We start from the raw sequence: 16,604 nt of genomic DNA, 5'->3' as shown, positions 1-16,604 counted from the left end.
AAGTGAGGGCTGTGTGGGGCCTGGGAGAGGGACTGCAGAACAAGAGGTTCCAAGAGCAGAAAGGTAGACAAATGCTGCCCTCTTTACATGTTTGCCTTTTATCATAAGACTTCTTCCCTGAAAAGAGTATCCAAAAACAACACATTAAAAGGGGTAGGAAAAGGAGATAACACTCCTGATTAAAAAACTCCTGAAGTCAAATTGTGGCAGTTGTAGGACTAGGAACAGAAAGCTAAGAGGGAAAAGGGGTTGAGTCAGAGCAGAGCTGGGCCTGCTCTTCTGCATCTCAGTCCAGGAAGCGGATTCCAGCTCCATCCTTTAGAACAGGCCCTGTTGTGATAGCCTGGGGGACTCAGAACGATTCATATGTAAATATGGGAAAGCCTGGGGGAAATGCCTACCCTATTCAAAGGATTTTAGGGGGTTGTGGAGCATTCCAGAGCTCTGGGAAGATTCTATTCTGCCAGCCTGGCCTAGGACCCATGGGAACTCTTGCACCAGCATTTTGGTGCTGCAGGTATGTCCGGGGTTGCTGAAACCCCCACAAAAGCAGGTAGAACAGTTGGCCGCCTCTTTCAAGTGCCGCTTGGAACCTCGCCAGTTGAGAGATTTTCCCCAGCAAAGAGCCAGCTTTCAGAGGCAAGGGAAGAGTGAGTGGCTGTTCTCTTTAACTCTGCTTTGGAATGTGGTGGGTAGAGTTGTGGGAAGCTGCCGGTTAACTGAATTGCTTCCTAGGAACTCTTCAGAATGAGCCTAGGACCGCGCACTAACCTTAGGGCATGGGGATGTCTTGGGGTTTTTTGGGGGGGAGTGGGCGTGGGGTTAATGAAACAAAAAGAAAACAAACAAACAAACACCCATCCCTATTGGTTTTATCACAGTCAGAAGTTTGTGCTGCCAGCTCCAGCTGCTTATCACCTCCAGGGCTGCCTGAGGAGGAGAGTGGGACTAGTCTGCACGTTTTGTTGTTAGCTGGTGCTGCTGGGCCTCAGTTTCCTCTGGAGTGCTTCCCCATCCGCAGATTTTATTGTTCTTACAGAAAAGTGGAATTTTATGGTACCTGAATCATTTCTCCTTGGTGCATTTAACCTTTACTTAGTGCAGATGGCGTCTTCTGGCCCATTGTGGAAAAAGGACTAGTTTGTGTTGAGTAATTACCTTGTTTAATTTGCTCAACAGTTCTGCAAATGAGGATGTTGAGGCCCAGAGGTGAAAATGGACTTTCTCAAGGCTCCCCAGTTAAATAATAGGGGAGTGTGAGTTTCATGGGCTCTCAGGGTAGAGGGCTCTCTCTCACTTGTTGTTATTCAGTTGCTCAGTCGTGTCCAACCCTTTGTGACCCCATGGACTGCAGCACGCCAGGCTTCCCTGTCCTTCACCATCTCTCGGGGCTTTCTCAAACTCATGTCCCTTGAATCAGTGGTGCCATCCAACCATCTCCTACTCTGTTGTCCCCTTCTCCTCCTGCCTTCAATCTTTCCCAGCATCAGGATCTTTTCTAATGAGTTGGCTCTTCACATCAGGTGGCCAAGATATTGGAGTTTCAGCTTCAGCATCAGTCCTTCCAAGGAATATTCAGGATTGATTTCCTTTAGGACTGACTGGTTGGATCTCCTTGCAGTCCAAGGGACTCTCAAGAGTCTTCTCCAACACCACAGTTCAAAAGCACCAGTTCTTCGGCACTCAGCCTTTTTTATTTCACATCCATACATGACTACTGGAAAAACCATAACTTTGACTATATGGACCTTTGTTGGCAAACTAATTGTAGATCTTTTTTCCCCCTTAGTGTATGTTTGGAATAATGGAATAACAATTTTACATTTGGAGCCATTTCAAGCCAGATGTTCCTAGTTGGACCTAATCTTTGAGTGTTAATATGTATGTGGAGCCTGGAGATGACACGTATCTTCAGAAGTGCCTAGCATTTTATCAGGGGTGAAGTGAAAGTCACTCAGTCGTGTTCAACTCTTTGCGACCCCATGGACTTATACAGTCCATGGAATTCTCCAGACCTGAATACTGGAGTGGGTAGCCCTTCCCTTCTCCAGGGATCAAACCGAGGTCTCCTGAATTTCAGGCAAATTATTTACCATCTGAGCCACCAGGGGATGGTGTCCAGAAAACTGCAAATTAGCAAAAACATCCCTCAGGGATGTTTTCTGTTTTTTAAAGTATTTTCAACAGTTTATAAATCCACCTGTAGGGGAAAAAAATGGCTTTGTGATATTTTAAAAGAATTGTTATTATGATTTCTTTCTCTTTTTAAATATAAATAAAAATCTGATTGAGTCTCAGTGTAGGTTGCTGGGTTCAAATTGATGAGTGCTCTGGCATCTTATACTTTCATGTATTATAGTTAGTAGAACTTTGATTCCTAGGAGATAATAGCTTCCAGGGGATTTTTAAGGTTTGAGGGAAATAAGCCCTGACATTTTCTAGTTGAAATTCCAGGCTAGGGAGGCAGAATGGTGTAGGATTAAGTGGATTAAATTCAGGATTTGGATTTAAATATATTTAGATTCAAATCCCAGAACTGCTATTTACTCACTACAGAGGCTGGGACAAATTGGTCAGTCTCTCAAAGCCTGGGTTTTCTTATCTGTTAAATGGGAATAATAATACTACTTCAGAGTTTTGGTGTGAATATTAAATGAGTAGAGGGACATAACATATAAAGCACTTGACACATGGTGGGAATTCAGTAAGTGTTCTCCCTTTTCAGAAAGGGAGAAAATAAATTTCTGTGTTGAAAATAAATTTCTCTTCTCAACTTGCTGCTTCTGGCAACTGTATTTGGGACTGAAATTCCATAGGTTTGAAATTGCAAATAAAATTTAAAATAAGGCCATTGAAAATTTTATGTAGACTACAATTAATTTAGTCATAATTTAACACTCTGAAGTAAGACTTGAAATTTTGTCATTCATTCTATCCAAAAAAGTAGTTCCAGAAAGAAAATTTCAAATTTTGTCTTATTAGATTTTATCTTGAATAGTATCAAATTTATAGAAAATTGCAGTGGTATACAGATCTTTATTTATATTTGCCAATATTTAACATTTTGCCATTTTTTGTTTTCATTCTCTCACTTTCTCTACCCATACCCTCACCCACACATGAACTTTTTTTCTTTACTATTTGAGACTAAGTTGCATATATTGTGCTCCTTGGTAAGTACCAGTGTATAATATGGATATTTTCATACATGACCATAATAGATGTGCCATTTCAGGAATTTTTTTTAACTAAAATTTTTTATACAATTTTAAGCATTATTTTCTATTTACAGTTACTACCAAATATTGAATACATTCCCTGTGTTGTACAGTACATCCTTGAGCCTATCCTGTACCCAATGGTTTGTACTTCCTATTCTCCTATCCTTACATCACGCCTCCCTGCCCACACTGGTAACCATTAGTTTGTTCTCTATGTTTGTGAGTCTGCTGCTTTTTTTGTTATAATCAGTAGTTTGTTGTATTGTTCAGATTCTATTATATAAGTAATATCATGTGGTATTTGTCTTTGTCTGACTTGCTTCATTAGCATAATGCCCTCCAAGTCCATCTATGTTGCTGCAAATGGCAAATTTTTGTCCTTTTTTATGGCTAAGTAGTATTCCATTGTGTATGTATGTGTATGTATACCACATCTCCTTTAGCCATTCATCTGTTGGTGGAGACTTAGGTTTCGTCCCATGTCTTGGCTATGGTATATATGCTGCTAATGCTTTATTCCTGGGTGCATGTATCTTTTTGAATTAGTGTTTGTTTGGTCTTTTTTTTTTTTTTTCCCCAGATATATACCCAGGAGTGGAATTGCTGGGTCATGTGGTGGTTTCATTTTTAGTTTTCTGAGAATCCTTCATACTCTTTTCCATAGTGACTGCACCAATTTACACTTCCACCAACAGTATAGGAGGGTTCCCTTTTTCCCACATCCTTGTCAACAGGTGTTAATTTCTGTTCTTTTCAGTGATGGCCATTATGACAAGTGTGAGGTGATCCCTCGTTGTGGTTTTGATTTGTATTTCCCCTAAGGTTAGAGATGCTGAGCATATTTTCCCGTGGCTGTTGGCCATCTGCATTTCCTCTCTGGAAAAACGTCTATTCCGTTCTGCCCATTTAAAAATTTTTTTTTTTTTTATTGAGTTGTAGGAGCTATTTATATGTGTTGGGTATTAATCCCTTTTGGTCATATCATTTGCAGATATTTTCCCCTTTCAAATATTGGCTTTTTATTTTGTCAGTGATTTCCTTTGCTCTGCAAAAGCTATTTGTCCTATTTGTTTATTTTTGCTTTTATTTACTTTGGGAACCAGATCCAAAAATATATTGCTGCACTTTGTATCAAAGAGTGTTCTGCCTATGTTTTCCTCTTAAGAGTTGTATAGTATCTGATCTTACATTTAGATGTTTAATTAATTTTGAGTTATTTTTGCATAGAGTGTGAGAGAATGTTCAAATTCCATTCTTTTGCATGTAGCTGTCCATTTCAGGAAATTTTTTTTTTTCCAGGAAATTTTTAATTGGTTTAATCATGTAGCCAATCTACAGTCTATACTGTATTCCAGTTTCATCAGTTTGTCCTATTAATGTCCTTTTTAGCATTTTTTCCCTGAGATCAGGATTCAGTTCAGGATCACACATTGCCTTTACTTGTCATCTCTTCAGTTATCTTTAATTGGGGATTTGTCCTTAGGCTTCTTCTGTCTTTTATGACATAACGTTTTGAAGGTTACAGATCCCTATGTCTGTGTGACGTTTCCTCAAGATTCACTTCAGATTATGTTTTTTTGACTGGAATATCACGTAAGGGATATTGTGCTGTTTCTAGACATGACATTTGGAAGCACATGATGTCTGTTTCCTTAACTGGTAGTGTTAATTTTGAATAGTAGGTTTTGGTGTTACCTATTTCTCCACTTTAGAGTCACTTTTTCATTTTTGGAATAAGTAATGTATAGTAACTAGTTTTAAACTATGCAGATATCCTGATCATCATCAAAACCCTATCACTAACACTGGAATCATCCATTGATGGCTTATGCCTGAACTAAATTTTATTTTGATGGCTGCAAAATACTGATTTTTTTTCTAATTCCGTTATTTCTTATATGTGTGTGTGTGTATATATATATTTATAATTTTATTTATTTGTTAATAGCTGTGCTGGGTCTTCATTACGTTGTGAAGGCTTTCTCTAGTTGGGTTGAGCAGGGGCTGTTCTTTGTTGTGGTGTGCAGGCTTCTCATTGTGATGGCTTCTCTTGTGGAGCTTAGGCTTTAGGCACCCAGGCTTCAGTAGTTGCAGCACTCAGGGTTGGTAGTTGTGGCTAGCTGGCTCTAGAGCACAACCTCAGTAGTTGTGGTACACAGGCTTAGTTGCTTGGCATGTGGGATCTTCCCGGACCAAGGATTGAACCCATGTCCCCTGCATTGTCAGGCGGATCCTCATCTAGTGCACCACCGGGAAGTCCTCTTCTGTATCTATTAGCTGACATTCTACCATAAGAAAAAGCATTTCTCTTCTCCCCTGTTTATTTATGTACGTATATATTATTGATGAGAGTTCATGGATTTTTATTTTAGTCAATAGATTAAAATTCATTGCTGTGCTTATTTATTTTGATACTCGAATTGTACAGATTTGGCCAGTGGGAGCCCCTTCAGTTTGGTTCCTTGCCCTTTCAACACAGTCCCATCATTTACTTCAGCGTGTCCTTATTTTCTGCCATGTTTCAGACTCATCTACCTTTCTCTTGCCTTGGAAAGAGCCATTTCTCCAAAGAACTCTGGTTCCTTTTACTGGAGATTGGGTTTTAGAAACCAGAATCTGAGTTAACACTTTTTAAACACTGGAATTCCTAAATTCTTAGTGAAGGGGCAGTGGGGAAGAGTTTTGGAGACTAAAATCTGCTGTGAAAGCTTAGTTTTCCATAAGTTTAATAGTTTGACCACTTGTGTTTTCATTTCTTGCTGCTGCTGCTGCTAAGTCGCTTCAGTCGTGTCTGACTCTGTGAGACCCCATAGACGGCAGCCCCCCAGGCTCCCCTGTCCCTGGGATTCTCCAGGCAAGAACACTGGAGTGGGTTGCCATTTCCTTCTCCAATGCATGAAAGTGAAAAGTGAAAGTGAAGTCGCTCAGTTGTGTCTGACTCTTAATGATCCCATGGACTGTAGCCTACCAGTCTCCTCCATCCATGGGATTTTCCAGGCAAGAGTACTGGAGTGGGGTGCCATTGCCTTTTCCGTTTCACCTCTTAGATCTGGGTAAAAATATTCTTGTAATCCTACTCAGACTTGCTAGTATGTTTACTTACCAAAGTTGTCATTTTTTAAAGTGGATCTTAAGGAATTTGAAATAAACAGCAGAGATTGCTTCACTGTTGAAATTTTCTTTGTTGTTTATTTTAGCATTTAACATCTATTTATAATAAATGCCATCTCATTTTATATATAAGATAGTAGATCTTTCATCATACATATCTAAGTAACAGGTATTTGTAAAAGCTAGTGACAAAATGCATTTGTTTTCAGTTTTAGATCATGTTTTGTGGCTGCAGAGGTTTTTTTTTTTTTTTATTGAAAATAGTGTTAAAGAACTTCATATTTATAGTACATTTGTATCTTCCAGGATATTTGAAGTAACAGAACTTGCTTGTGAGTCTTCATTATTGTTTTGACAGGGAGAAAGAAAGTGAAAGTCGTTCAGTCATGTCTGACTCTTTGTGATGTCATGGACTATGCAGTCCATGGAATTCTCCAGGCCAGAATACTGGAGTGGGTAGCCTTTCCCTTCTCCAGGGGATCTTCCAACCCAAGGATCGAACCCAGGTCTCCCACATTGCAGGCGGATTCTTTACCAGCTGAGCCACAAGAGAAGCCCAAGAATACTGGAGTGGGTAGCCTATCCCTCCTCCAGAGGATCTTCCGACCCAGGAATCGAACTGGGGTCTCCTGCATTGCAGGTGGATTCTTTACCAACTGAGCTATCAGGGAAGCCCAAACAATTCTTAAATATTTTATTATATACTAATGTTAATCTGCCATCACAGTAATTGGGTTAAGGTAGGCCATACAGTCACCCAGATCTCAGATAATTCCTACATAGTTCTTGTCTTTCCTTTAGCTGGCATTGTTATGTTTCCATAATATTCTTTTTAACATGGGCTATATCAGTGTTTATAGCTTCCAGCTTGGAATCTCTGCTGCTAAGTTCCTGAAACAGGTTTTATACCTAACTAAGTGAAAGCAGTTCTTTATAAGAACAGCACCTCCTTCAGCCTCCTTTGCAAGGTTGCTGTGGCCACTGGTTTGTCCTCATAAAATGGGCCAGCTGCTTGTTTTTAGGACAGATTCTAGAAATGGTATCTCACGGATGGGAGAAGGTCTGTCTGCAAGCTTGCTCAGCTCTTCATCTTTGTGATTAGAATGGACTTGGGGATCAGATTTCCTGATGGTCAACAATCATGAGACCTTTCGTTCTCAAAGAATGTGCTCTTTTCAACTCAAACTGTTGCAGAGGCCTGCTTTCATAGCTGTTGACCCGTTCTCTTTTTCCTTCCAGAAATGACGCTTCTCTCCTCCCAGTCTTCATCACTGATGGCCCCTTCTGGTTCTGTGTCCACTGAAAACCCAGAGCAAAGGATGCTAGAGAAGAGAGCCAAGGTGATAGAGGAACTTCTTCAGACGGAAAGAGACTACATCCGGGATCTGGAGATGTGTATTGAGCGGATCATGGTACCCCTGCAACAGGCACAGGTGGGAACTATGGGAGAAAGTGAACTTTGCCATGAACATGGTTCTTCAGGCCTAAGGCTTAGGGTACGGGAGCACCGTCCTGTCACTTATCAAGTCCACTATTAACTTACTAACTTAAGTTACTGCAATGACTCCCAGGACGTTTTCTGTTTCTGTGGCTCCCTGAAAACAGTTCTGGTGAGTCTAGAATTAGCACTTTATGCTTTACTGGGAAGCTGTGCAGTAATATTAATATAATGAAGTCTGGTGATGGTTTTCCTATCTGTAGCACCTGATTTACAGGTTTATTCCAGAAATTCTTACTAATGTGTGTATGCTAGACACTCTCTTAAATGCTGGAGATGAGGCAGGGGGAAGGTTAACAGTATCCTAGGGATTTACAGTCAGTCCTGTTGCTTGTTACTTGACCACCTGGGCTCAGCTTGGGTGTGGACTCCTGGAGCAGTCACTCACAAGAACTCTACGAAGTGGATGGTGCCATCAGATTTGGGGTCCTGGGTGGAATTTGTGTCTCAGTATAATAATTGTACAATTATTATGCAGTTACAGAAATTGGTTCTACAGTCATTTCACTATGGTAATGGGGGTGGGGGAGCAGAAAGTAGTTGGATCAAGGACAAAAGGTGACACTGAAGGTGACGTTAGATGTTCCCATTCTGGAAACCTCATGAGAGTGGTGAAGATAACCTTGAGCAATTTTTGTATCATCCTTGAAGAGATGTTCCTAATGTGAATGATACACTATTAATTTTATTTCCATGCATCTTTGTTTTGTTTTCCTTTCTCAGATACCAAACATTGATTTTGAGGGGCTTTTTGGAAATATGCAGATGGTGATTAAGGTCTCAAAACATTTACTGACTGATCTGGAAATCAGCGATACCATAGGTATGAGCCCCTGCCGTTATTTCAGAAACAGGTTTTGTTTTTATTCTTTTTCTTTTGTAGGAGACAGAGGAGAAGAGCTCTGGTATTTAATAGTTTTACTGGGAAAATGAAGTTTTAGTCACTTAGTTCCAAGGTTATTTGGTCTACTTTGTGGTGATATCGGATGCTTGCAATAGAAGAAATTTTTGTTGTTACATGGTGTGATATTTTTCAGATTGACAGTTGCAGTCTGTTAGTGGGTCATGAGATCATTTTAGGACCCAGTAACTCAGTGGGTTTATCTTACAGCTAAGGAACCAATCACATTTAGATAAACCCCAGTATTATAAGTAGGCTCCTGGCAGATTCGTCCAACTTTGTGTAGGAAGAAGACATTGTCTTTATTATTCTGGTCAGGAACAAAGCTGCCATCTGTTCAGGAAGGGGAATCTGTCTCTATCTTCCAAGGCTTTCTGTTATACAAACATCCTTGGAAATCTAATCTGGAATAAAAGCTGTCCCAAATCATGTAGAAGTGACATGGAGAATTGATCTTCAAAAGGTTGCCTTTCTTTATCTTCACTCTTATTAATAAAGAAATCTGCTGAATGATTTATTTAAAAAAATTAACACCCAGTATATGTATAGTTCCAATGAAATAGAAAATATCAGAATGCACTGTAAATAATAACTACAGTTTTTGAAATTTTTATTTCAGTTCTACATATATGTCCACTGAGTCATGATTTAAAATGTGTTTATTCACGTGGGTCATTGTCAAAAACGTTTGGAAAATAATTATCTATTTCTTATAAACAAGGGTATTGTGTTAGTTATCTATTGCTGTGAAACAAATTATACTAAAATTTAGTGCCTTAAAACAGAAACAGGTCACATTTCCTTTGGTTCAGGAATCTGGGAGTGGCTTAGCTAGGTGATTCTGGCTCTGGGTCTCTCATGAGGTTGGAGTCGAGCTGTTATCTGGGCCGCCATCATCTGTGGCTCAATCAAGGATCTGGTCCCAAAAGTTCACTCAGATCATCAGGCCTCAGTTACTTGCCATGTAGGCCTCTTCACCTTCATGACGGTGGCAGCTAGCTTTCCCCAAACTGTGTGATCCAAGAGAGAGAGGCGGCTTGAGATGGGAGCCAGTGTCTTCTATAACCTGATCTCAGATGTGACATGCCATTGCTTCTGCCATATTTTACTGGTCATACAGACCAGCTCTGGTACCATGTGGGAGGGGACTTCCTATCACTTTGGTATTTTATTAGAATCAAAGTGACAAGATGCTATCACAGTTCTAACCATCCCACTACACATATCACAACATCCAACAGAAGGAAAAAGTGACCCTGTGTCATTTAAGGATAAGCGGACCTTTCCAGAGCCCCCTCACTGGAATTCTCTATTTTTCATTGGCCAGAACTGGTCACATGCATATGCCTACAAAGATTACAAGAGAGGGGAATGGGCTCATGATGTTGACTTAAGCTAGGTGGTGTTGACCTGACTCACCAGGGAGAGAAGTGGATATAAGAATAGTCAGACCTCTGCCCTCCTGCAGAAAGGGGTGGTGGCTATGGGATGGTAGGTGATAGTGCAGCGTTGTTAATGTTTCTCCAGGGTTTAATTCCACACACCCTTTCAGAATATGCCAAGCTTGACTGCACTTGTTCCCTACAACAGCCCAATGAGGCTAACCTGCTATTAATCTTAGTTTACAGATGAGGAAACTGAGACTTTTGCAGGGGAGTAATTTGCCCAGAGTCACATGGCTAGTACTCTGTTGGATTGACATTCAAACTCCGGTCTTTCCTGTTGTCTCTGCATATGCTGTTAGCCTCTGTACAGAACAGCTGCTTATGTATTAATAGTACTTTATGGAATAGCAAGAGAAACTGAAGCCTGGGGTCCTGCTCTCAGTCTCCCTGGAGAGGCCAGAGGTAAGGCCAGAGGTCAGGGAAGTTGAGGAAGGAGACGCACACATTGACTGGAGGAAGCCATGGTGACCCCATTTTTATAGAATGATGTTATTACCTGTATATTATGACAACAATAAAAGAAGAAATGAAAACAGAATATCCATAATCTCACCCCATACAATTTCAGCCATTTTGTTTCTCCCCTTCCCCTCTTGCCCTAAGACACGAGGAATTTAGGTAGCAGACTGAGATGAGCTGAAGGCACGCAGAGGATGGGGGAGGAGAGGGCCTGGGAACCAAAGGGCTTATGGCCTCAGAGGAGGGTTAGCTTTACAAGGAGGGACAGTGTGCCGTGACCATGATATACAGTAGGCAAAACTGAGGCTGAATGAGCGCTCCAGGCTGGGAGCTTCAGTCTTGGTCCACAGGAGGCCAGGCAGTGCACTCAGAGGGAATTAATAAAGGACAAGGTTTTGCATATCTGATAAGGGAAGGTTCTGGAAAGTCAGAGAAGGCAAATTAAAACATTGTTCAGCCACTTGCAAAGGGCAGATTGACTTGAATTGCATAAACAGTGTTTTATTAAGTTTATTTTAATATGTAATATATATTTTGATATATAAATATATATTTTAAGTGTAACTTGCTTTTAATATGTTCACATGGCTTAAAATTTGAAAGGTACAAAGAACTGCTTAATGAAAACTCTATCTGTCCCTGCCACTTAGCTTTTCTCAACCAGAAACAACTAATGTTATTAGTTTTCTTATATCTCCTTTTGGAGATTCATAACAGAAATTACATATGTATTTTCTCTACCCTGGTCCCCCATCTCCATTTTAAAAAAAAAACAAACTGCTCTGCAGTACGCTTAACTCCCCTTTTAAAAATATGCCTCCCGAGCAGTTTTTAATCACCCAGGAATAGAAATGAAGAAAGTATACAGTGGATAATGTGGTAAAACTCCCAAGGTAATCCAGGATGCTGGAGAAAGTGTCTTTGAATTAATTTATAAGCCTGATTAGAGAAGAATTCTAGTGCAGGCAGGCCAAGGGTCCACAGGGAAGGAGAGATTAGTCGGTGTTCTGGGGCTTGGATGACTTAGAACATGAGGAGGTTGAGATGAGGAAGAAGTACCAGGAGACTCTGAATATGTGGTAATATGTAAGGAACTGGCTTTTAATTATCTTAAACATGTCCCACAGAAAGAAATATATTTTACATCACGGCCAGGATACATGTCTCTGTGTGTGTGTGTGTGTGTGTGCATGCTTTCACTGTGGCCAGTGTTTTCTGTTCTTTTCTGTTCCATTCTGTTTCCTCAAATATGTGCTGATCGTACCCATAAAGTAGATTCCATGACCTATTCATGGGTTGTGACCTAACTTTGAAAAGACACTGTAAATTAAGGCATAGCATTGCTAGGTTGTAGTTGATGTAGAAGAGTCACAAATGGGGGGGGGGGGGGGGGTTGGAAACCCTTGAATGGAGATGTGTGCAGAGTCATGGGTGTCAGCCTGAAGGTTCTAGGAGTGCTGGGTTGGGGGGCGGGCAGGGAGGGTGGAGGATACAAAGGGAAGAAGCCAGGCAGATGTCAGTTGGTGAAAGTGGGTGGAGACACTGGTGGCTCAGGGTCTCCACGGTGGCCCTGAAGGTCAAGAAGAAGCAGCCCCACTCTTAAGCTCCTGGGCCTGTTGAGCTGCAGGGTTAGACAAAGTAAGGCTGCCAGGGTCAGCAGCACAAGTGTGATGTGTATGGACATAGTCCAGGCTCTTGGAGGAAGGAGCTATAATTAAGGACACACATTTCATTTAAGTGAAAAGTGCTCTCCACGAGGATAGGGAGGTCCATGGGACACGACATGGAGAAAACAGGGGACCTTGTCGAGAGAGAGCTGGGGCTCCCTGAGGGAGTGGTTCATGCCCAGAGCAGCTGGGAGAGAGAGGTGCCTGTAGGGAAGCAGTAAGTAGGGCCATATGTTGAGGAAGAAGCCCAGGAATGAGAGGACGCTGTCTTCTGGGGAGCAGTGCAAGCTGAAGAAGGAAGGAGCAGACTCACTGAGAGGGAAGAGGGGCAAGAGCAAGGGTTTTAACAAATCAGGGAAGTCTGCATGCTCAGGCAGCTGCTCTAAGTGCGACGGCTCTGTGGAAGTGTGTTTACGAACTGTTCCTTTGCCTGACTGGTGTAGACTGTGGGGGGAGAGGGGGGTCTGTGGGTAGATTTCAAGGAGTCCACCAACTTGGATAGAAGTTTATAACAAAAATGTAGCTCTGATTTAAGATATGATTGTAGGGAACAATGACTCTCACCAACTAAAGTCACGTGCTCTTATCACATTAAGTTGTTGCAGGTATCTCGAAATCCCAGAAACAACCCATGTTACCAGTTTCTTAGGTCACTCGTCATACTTGAAATTATGGTGTACTTGATTCATTGCTGTGTTTTGCTATTCAGTGTTTTATAAAGAAGTACATATATTACTATATCATAGATTCAGGGAGTTTTATATTATGGATATTTTAATATAATAAACTTCATTTATAGTCCTTGTATTTAATTTATGCCCAAAGAAAAGATTAGAAGCTGCTGCCATAGAAGGATCTCTTTATCTCTGTGGAGATTTGGGGCTTTGGGAGCTAAGGGGTCTTTATAGGTTCTGATCACATAACTATGTAGAGAGTACTTGATTGCCTGACTGAAAAGGGACTGGAGGCTGTTTCAGGGACTGGGTATGTGGGTGTGTGTATGTGTATAGGCTCTGAAAAATAAATACATGGATGAGATAGTTCTCTTAATTTTGTGTTAAATAAGTAGAATTTTAAGCTATTACAGGGAAACAGCTTCTTGTTTAAGGGATAGGATTATCTGGTATTAAAGTTTGGTTATTATACCTTCCATTTAAGATGCTCAGAAGAAAGTTACTAAAAACACTTTGTGTCTGTGTATCTTCCACAGGACCTGTGTTTCTTGATCACCGAGATGAGCTTGAAGGAACATACAAGGTTTACTGCCAGAATCACGATGAGGCCATCTCATTGCTGGAAATCTATGAGAAGGATGAGAAGATCCAGAAGCATCTTCAGGACTCCTTGGCAGATCTTAAGTAGGAGTTTTGAGCACTTCATTCCATCATAGCTCTTTAGTTCTGCCTGTTGGAAGTCACTCCCATGTCTCTCTAGACTTCTTATGACATCTATAAATCTATCGTATTTTAAGTATAAGTGATACCTCATTGGAGTTCCTTCTGTGTAACTTGCCCTTTTCCTGTTCTGTATCATGGAAATCTTAAGTAGCTTCCTGCTTGTAGTTTTATCCATTAAAATCAGTTTTATTTATACATACAAGGTTAGCATTTTCAGGTAAGAAGCTGCCAGGAAGATAGTTTGGTCTTAACCATCATGAGATTCTCATGTCTTAGGGAGACAAGTTGTGAGGATGTAATATGTGTCTGAATAGGTCAGAGTGAAGTTAGGGGCTTACTGACTTTTTTAATAGACTAGAAATGCCACCATAAACATTCACAATTCCCCTTTTATCTCGTGTGTTTTTTGTCTGCCCAGCTAATAGGCGTTAGTTGGACAAATATGTTCTGAGAGGAATGTGAAAATCAGCATCAGTATTTTCTCTAATCAGCTGTTTCTTCTTTTCATGCTCACTGCCTTATAGGAGCCTGTACAACGAATGGTGAGTTATTGCCGCTTTTTTTTTTTTTTCTTCTTTCATAGACAGAAGCTAGAGGTCACGGCAGGTCCCCTGCCTTGCTATATTTTCCTCCATAGCACTTACCACCAAATGACACTTTGTATGGTGTTGGTTTGATTTTTGTCTGCCTCTTCCCACCAGGCAGGGACTTTTTTGGTTCACTGCTAAATCCACACTAGAACACTGCCTGATACTTGTTAGGTGCCTGGTAAATGTGAATGAATGAAATTGGGAAGTAGAGTAAGAGAACAGAGCTGTATTAGGAGTAACAAATACTGGCTATAGACCCGGTGTTATTGACAGTTGACCAGAGTCTCTGTTTTCCCTTCTCTTGTAGGGGATGCACAAATTATATTAACCTGGGCTCCTTCCTCATCAAACCAGTGCAGAGAGTAATGCGTTACCCATTGCTGCTGATGGAGTTATTGAATTCCACCCCTGAATCCCACCCAGATAAAGTGCCTTTAACCAATGCAGTCCTTGCAGTCAAGGAAATCAACGTTAACATTAATGAGTATAAACGTCGAAAGGACCTGGGTAAGAAAAACGCACTTGCTGAAAAGGAGGCACGCCCTTGAGAATGTTCTCCTCCTCAAAAGAATTAATTACTAAACCAGAGGTGGACAGGCAGATGGTAGGTAATAGTGCTGTGATGAAGAAATGGTAATAGAATTTGGGGAAAATGAGATAAAGAAAGAAAGCAATGATGATAATAAAAGCACAGCCATGCATGTTGGAAATAAGGCATCTGTGACAAAGCTTATAGCAATGAGTCTTTCCCAGGAGATATGAAGACCAGTTAGAGAATGGCTGCTGATCAGGACAGTTCCTTCAAGTTGAGTGACTGCCTCCTCATTGAAGGGAGTCCCTTTTGGTTCATTCTTGGATCTCTTTGCATGTTTGCTTCCACTTAAGCTAGAAGTTTCTTGTCTTCTTTCAGAAAAGCCCAGTTTCCCCACCTCTCTGGCCCTATCAGTCCTACCTCTGGTCTGAGCCCCTCCGCTTACCCGAAAACTGTGCAGTCAGTTGACAAACCACCCACTCTTCCTTTATGATAGAGGACAAACTGAACCATGTCTTCTGTCTCATGAAATCTCTTGTCAAAACTTTGATTTTGAATACTCAATGAGTATAGCATGGTGACCATGCTATAATAAACTGATTTATCATTCATATCCTCAAAGAATCTATAATGTAGCCTCTCTGCCTGTCTCTCCACTATTCTGCATATTTATCTGAAACCATTTTCCCCTCCTGCTTCAGCCATGTCACCCATGTTTATGTGTAGTGTTGGCTGTGGCTATTAAAGCCCTCTGGCTATCGAGCCCATTGTCTTGGTTCATATCTCTTCATATAATGTCATCTTCATCTACAACAGTGAAGTATGCCTTTCTCTGCCACCCAGACTTCCCTTGCTATCCTTCTTCTGTTATTTCTGGGGTTTTCTGCAGACTGACTAATGTATGACACACAGTCAGACAACTCCTGCATAGCATTTCACTGTGTGAGATGATGGGATATAAATATCTCATTTGTGGATGAGACCATTTAAGGTGGGCAGGTACTGTTAATGTCTTCATTTTATTGGAAAGGAAAATGAGGTTCAGAGAAATTAAGTGAAATATTTAAGACCACACTTTTTTTTTTTTTTTGGGCCATGCCTCACAGCTTTCAGGACCTTAGTTCCCTGACGAGGGATTGAACCTGGGTCCTGGCAGTGAAAGTGCATAGTCCTAACCACTGGACCATCAAGGAATTCCCTAAGGCCACACCTTGATGAAATGACAGACCCAGGCATTGAACTCAGGTTGCCTTGACTCCAGATCTTAGGCTTTTTTCCTTGTACCTCTGTGACCTTCCTTCCTTGTCTCTAATCTTTTCCAGTCTCTGCTGTTCTCTGGGTATCCAATCTGTCCATAAATGGTGATTTGGATTAACATTTTGTGTACTCAGTCATAAGCTCTTTGAAAATAAGCACTAGCTTTAGTTTGGATTGTTAGTCTCGTTTGTAGTCTATCCATGCTTGGAAGAGGGCTTTCTCCACTCACCAGTTTGGCTCACTCCCCAGTTCTCAAGTACCGAAAGGGTGATGAAGATAGCCTCATGGAGAAAATTTCCAAACTGAACATCCACTCCATCATCAAGAAATCCAACCGGGTTAGCAGTCACCTGAAGCATCTCACTGGCTTTGCTCCACAGGTGAGGTTCCTGCCCTTGAAGGTTCAGCATGTCTTTGGCTGCTTTTCAGGGCTCTACAGGGCAGCCTACATGGTGTGAATTGGTAAGATTCCCCTCTTAGTACCCTCTTGGTGTTTGCTAGCTGGTAGATAAAAAACCCTACAGCT

At 41.1% G+C, this 16,604-nt stretch overlaps 1 protein-coding gene and 1 non-coding gene across 5 annotated transcripts in view; one reads left to right on the top strand and one right to left on the bottom strand.

The window, feature by feature from the left end:
• The window catches only part of DNMBP (dynamin binding protein), a 114,263-nt gene that overhangs the window by 82,502 nt on the left and 15,157 nt on the right, over positions 1-16,604 (top strand). For all 4 annotated transcript variants that reach the window (XM_061162374.1, XM_061162376.1, XM_061162377.1 and 1 more), the window contains 6 exons: positions 7,572-7,765; positions 8,554-8,653; positions 13,513-13,660; positions 14,224-14,241; positions 14,597-14,796; positions 16,328-16,458. In XM_061162374.1, coding sequence (XP_061018357.1) covers positions 7,572-7,765; positions 8,554-8,653; positions 13,513-13,660; positions 14,224-14,241; positions 14,597-14,796; positions 16,328-16,458 — 791 coding nt within the window. The remainder of the gene's footprint in view (positions 1-7,571; positions 7,766-8,553; positions 8,654-13,512; positions 13,661-14,223; positions 14,242-14,596; positions 14,797-16,327; positions 16,459-16,604) is intronic.
• TRNAE-UUC (transfer RNA glutamic acid (anticodon UUC)) lies at positions 15,943-16,014 on the bottom strand. The gene has a single exon. It is a non-coding gene; the product is annotated as a tRNA-Glu (tRNA).

Source organism: Dama dama, chromosome 15 (genome assembly GCF_033118175.1).
Source record: "Dama dama isolate Ldn47 chromosome 15, ASM3311817v1, whole genome shotgun sequence".
Lineage (NCBI taxonomy): Eukaryota > Metazoa > Chordata > Mammalia > Artiodactyla > Cervidae > Dama > Dama dama.
This window is presented reverse-complemented; position numbering and strand designations above follow the sequence as displayed.